The 5,000-nt window shown below is 41.5% G+C and overlaps 1 protein-coding gene across 1 annotated transcript in view; it reads left to right on the top strand.

Annotated features, from left to right (window-relative positions):
- Positions 1 to 5,000, top strand: part of tmem266 (transmembrane protein 266) — a 274,260-nt gene that overhangs the window by 247,609 nt on the left and 21,651 nt on the right. Inside the window, exon 8 of the mRNA XM_063197884.1 lies at positions 1,477 to 1,592. Within this exon, the coding sequence (XP_063053954.1) occupies positions 1,477 to 1,592 (116 nt within the window). The remainder of the gene's footprint in view (positions 1 to 1,476; positions 1,593 to 5,000) is intronic.

The following is a 5,000-nucleotide window of genomic DNA, read 5'->3' on the forward strand; positions in this document are numbered from 1 at the left end:
CTATCGCATTTGGTTGTCAAGCCAAGAGCCAGTCGTCAGTTCTATCACATTTGGTTGTCAAGTCTGTCACTCTAAAAGTTCTACTACATGCATCTGATAGAGGCGCGCCTGATTACATGCACATTCTGGAGTTGGCATAATTCATAGGTTACAAATTTACAGATAGGCCCAGCAATAGATGACAAAAATACCCTGTACGGATATTCTAAGCACCTGTCTCGCCATCAATTGTATCGAAACGAGTCACCTCGTCATCTGCTCCACTCCCATGGTTTTTAAAATGTAGGCTATTTCCCGCTGCCTTCCCTTTGTTATTGATCTGAAAACATCCTTTTTTAAAAATAGGCTACTCTCCTCTTGTGGGGAAGGAACACGTGTGAAAGGGGAAAGGGGAGAGTTGTTAAAAATGACCCTAGCGTGGGGAATCTCTCTCTCTTTCTCTTTCTCTCTCTTTTACGCACGAAGTTGACAGGTAGCCTGTGATGATCAGCAGGGGGAAATAGAGGCGTTATGCGACATGTGTCGATTCAGCATGTAGAAATGCTTCGCAAGTTTTTGTTTTTAAATTTCCATCCCGCTGTGGTATATTGCCAAAGGAAAATTAAATAATCACAGCGTCGGCAGGCTACCAAACGAAGATTGTAGGCGCGTCAAGTTGGACGCCCGCACAGCAACATTCTATCTTGATGGAACATGGTTCCTACAACTTTACAGACAATAATAGATTGAAAAAGTACCCCACCATAACGGCAGATAAGCGGGATAACGGCCTTCGAGGTCGACCGGTTACAGAAATGAATGGCTTGGCGGAGACAGCTTTGTCTCAACGCTGCGCGCGTCGCCAAAGTTTGGAGCCGCCGCCTCGCCATTAATTTCGTATAATCGGTCACCTCGTCGGCCGTTATCCCTTACGTAATGTGATGTGCGCTCCTCTCGTATCTTGTGTAGCGTACGTGCTGCAGGTGAATGTGTAATGTAATGTAGTGTAATATAATGTAGTACAATGTATTGTAACATAGTGTAATGTAATCTAATGTGTAGTATAATGTATTGTAACATAGTGTAATGTACGCTCCTCTTGTGTCCCTCTCGTGTAGCGTATGTGCTGCAGGTGAATGTGTAATGTAGTGTAATGTAATCTAGTGTAGTTTAATGTATGTGTAGTGTCTGTAATGTAATGATAAGTGATGTGCGCTCCTGTTGTGCCCCTGTGGTGTAGCGTACGTGCTGCAGGTGAAGGAGTAATGTAATGTAATCTAATGTAGTAATGTAATTTAAAGTAGTGTAATGTGAAGTAATGTGCGCTCCTGTTGTGTCCCTGTGGTGTAGCGTACGTGCTGCAGGTGAATGTGTAATGTAGTTTAATGTAATCTAATGTAGTGTAATGTAATCTAATGTAGTGTAATGTAATCTAATGTAGTGTAGTGTAATGTAACATAGTGTAATGTGTGCTCCTGTTGTGTCCCTGTGGTGTAGCGTACGTGCTGCAGGTGAAGGTGGAGATGGAGCTGGAGCTGCAGCAATACGAGAAGGCCAAAGCTGTACGGGAGGAGCAACTGGAGAGACTCACACAGATATGCCAGGAGCAAGCGGTGAGTCTAACAACACCAGCATTATGTAGATATGCCAGGAGCAAGCGGTGAGTCTAACAACACCAGCATTATGTAGATATGCCAGGAGCAAGCGGTGAGTTTAACAACACCAGCCTCACACAGCGGTGAGTTAAACATCACCAGCATTACAGTATGTAGATATGCCAGGAGCAAGCAGTGAGTTTAACAACACCAGCCTCACACAGCGGTGAGTTAAACATCACCAGCATTATGTAGATTATGCCAGGAGCAAGCGGTGAGTTTAACAACACCACCAACCTCACGAAGCGGTGAGTTAAACATCACCAGCATTATCTAGATATGCCAGGAGCAAGCGGTGAGTTTAACAACACCACCAACCTCACACAGCGGTGAGTTAAACATCACCAGCATTACAGTATGTAGATATGCCAGGAGCAAGCAGTGAGTTTAACAACACCAGCCTCACACAGCGGTGAGTTAAACATCTCCAGCATTATGTAGATTATGCCATGAGCAAGCGGTGAGTTTAACAACTCCAGCCTCACACAGCGGTGAGTTAAACATCACCAGTATTATGTAGATATGCCAGGAGCAAGCGGTGAGTTTAACAACACCAGCCTCACACAGCGGTGAGTTAAACATCACCAGCATTATGTAGATATGCCAGGAGCAAGCGGTGAGTTTAACAACACCAGCCACACGTTTAACAACACCAACCTCACACAGTGGTGACTTAAACATCACTAGCATTATGTAGATATGTCAGGAGCAGGCGGTTAGTTTTACACCAGCCTCACACAGCGGTGACTTAAACATCACCAGCATCTGATCTGCCAGTAACAACCGGTGATTTTAAAGGTGCACTGTGTTTTTAGCAGTTCATTTCCAGAATCCATGCTGCCAATTCGCAAATGTTACCTATTTCACACATACATGGCCTGCCATTTTGAATTTCCAGAAATGGACATTTGTAGCTGCAAATTTTAGTGTACTTTGGTCATACTAGTAAATATTAGTCCATTACTTAGTGAATATTCATGAAAAGATCATATTTGGCAGTACACAGCACAGTCTCAATGAGCAGCATAAAGTACTTGCAACAGCTACTATGTACAGCAACCTACACAGTGCACCGTTACTGCAACAAAACCAAAGTTATATAGACACAATATCCCAGGAGAAATCATGAGTTTAAAGGGACACTGTGTGAGATTTTTAATTGTTTATTTCCAGAATTCATGCTGCCCATTCACTAATTTTACCTTTTTCATGAATACTTACCACCACCATCAAATTCTAAGTATTCATTATGACTGGAAACATTGCACTTTTCATACAAGAAAAGGGGGATCTTCTCCATGGTCCGCCATTTTGAATTTCCAAAAATAGCATTTTTTTTGCTGCAAAAATGACTGTACTTGGACCATACTAGAAAATATTTATTACTTAGTAAACTTTCATGTAAAGATCAAATTTGGCAAAAGGCAACCCAGTTTCAATGAGCAGCATAGTTGCAGTACCTTTTTTGACCATTTCCTGCACAGTGTACCTTTAACAAAACCAAAGTTATGTAGACACAATATCCCAGGAGAAATCATGAGTTTAACAACGCTAGAATCTCATAGGCTCCCTCTGAATACGGTAGTTGGCACTGCCTCCTTACCAGTAGCTAACACTCAATGTCTTAACCAGTAGCTTCTACCTAAAAAGCCAGCAAATAGTAAGCACAATTCGTATTATACTGTGTGTGTACTATAGCACCCTCATTTACTTAACTTTTGAACCTTCTGATCACAAGCCGCATGTAAAGTAGTGTGTGTACATTTGTGTATCACCATCACCATCACTGTACATGTTGGTGAGATTACTGTAACATCACACAGATTAGCAAAGTCAGAAAGTGGTGAGTTCACATGTGACATGCTTTATTTTCCGATTGCCTTAGGCAAGGCATGCAGGAAAGTTTATTTGTATAGCTGATTCCTTACAGAGACAGTTCAGTGTACTTACAGCAACAACATTGAAACAAAAGGTAAAAGATCAAAAGATAAAGTTACAATACAATGATATAAGCAGCCTAGTAGTAAACACTGGTTTGATAAATTGATTTTTTAAACAATATTTGTTGTGCCATGGCACACAGAACAGCATGTTGGTGTTTTAGACACTTCATATAATCATCCACAAGGTGGCATTAGGTCTCTATTCTTTCCCATCCTCATCCTCTTCTGGAATTCCTCGCTGAATGCCACTGCATTTGAATACCTTTATTTTAGCAAAATTATTTTTAGGGAGATTGGCTAAAAATAAATGTAGTCAAGGACGGATTATAATTCCATGGGCCCCTGGGCCAGACAACAAGAAAGAGGATGGGGCTTCAGGGCTAGCCTGATTATCATCGACTTTGAAATCTCTTCGAGACTTGGTCTGACAAAGAGCATAACAATTAACGTTTCCCAAAAGGCATTTCCCAAATGGCCTCCCGTGGATTGCAAATGATTGTTTGTTTCCCAACAAAGTGGGAGGAGTTCCCGTATTTGCGGGGAGTCAGAAAATACTTGCATTGACTCTTGACCTGACTGGTAGCAACACTGAAGCTGTTGCGTCACTAGGAGGGCACGGCCTGGCTACTTCAGGGCCCCCTTGACTCTTGGACCCCTGAGCCTGGGCCCTGTATGCCAGTGCTGTAATCTGTCATTGGATGTACTGTTTTTCTGTGGTTGAGTAAATTGACTTCACCAACTGAAGCATTAGGCCTTGATGCATAATAATATCATAAGCATCAGGATGCCACATCTGATGATCTGAATGCATCCATTTTGATTCACTGAACTGTAAAAAAAAATGTGAATAAGTGGAGGAATGTGACAATACTGTTTATTTAAAGGAGCTTTCAGGTGGATGAATGAATGGATGTGAATAAAAGAATATGTATTGATTGACATTTTAAAAAGAGTCAGCGATGCATTGGTAACAAGTGGGTATGATGTTCAAACTGTACCAACATAGCTATGGGCATAATCAACAGTGAATCTGATAGATGACATATTTTAGATCCTTAAATATACATGTCATATTTATATATCAATTCTTTAAATATGTTACATTAGTTCCTTAAACACATTACATTTATATCAGTCCTTTAAATATGCAATACATTCCATTTTGATCCTACATTAAAGTATGTGTCATGTATAATGGATGTCATCATGCCAATTGTGTGTGTGTGTGTGTGTGTGTGTGTGTGTGTGTGTGTGTGTGTGTGTGTGTGTGTGTGTGTGTGTGTGTGTGTGTGTGTGTGTGTGTGTGTGTGTGTGTGTGTGTGTGTGTGTGTGTGTGTGTGTGTGTGTGTGTGTGTGTGTGCTTGCGTGCGTGTGTGTGTGTGTAATGGCACTTTATGTCCTCCATTGTTCCAAATGAGCAGTA

Source organism: Engraulis encrasicolus, chromosome 4 (assembly GCF_034702125.1).
Source record: "Engraulis encrasicolus isolate BLACKSEA-1 chromosome 4, IST_EnEncr_1.0, whole genome shotgun sequence".
Taxonomy (NCBI): domain Eukaryota; kingdom Metazoa; phylum Chordata; class Actinopteri; order Clupeiformes; family Engraulidae; genus Engraulis; species Engraulis encrasicolus.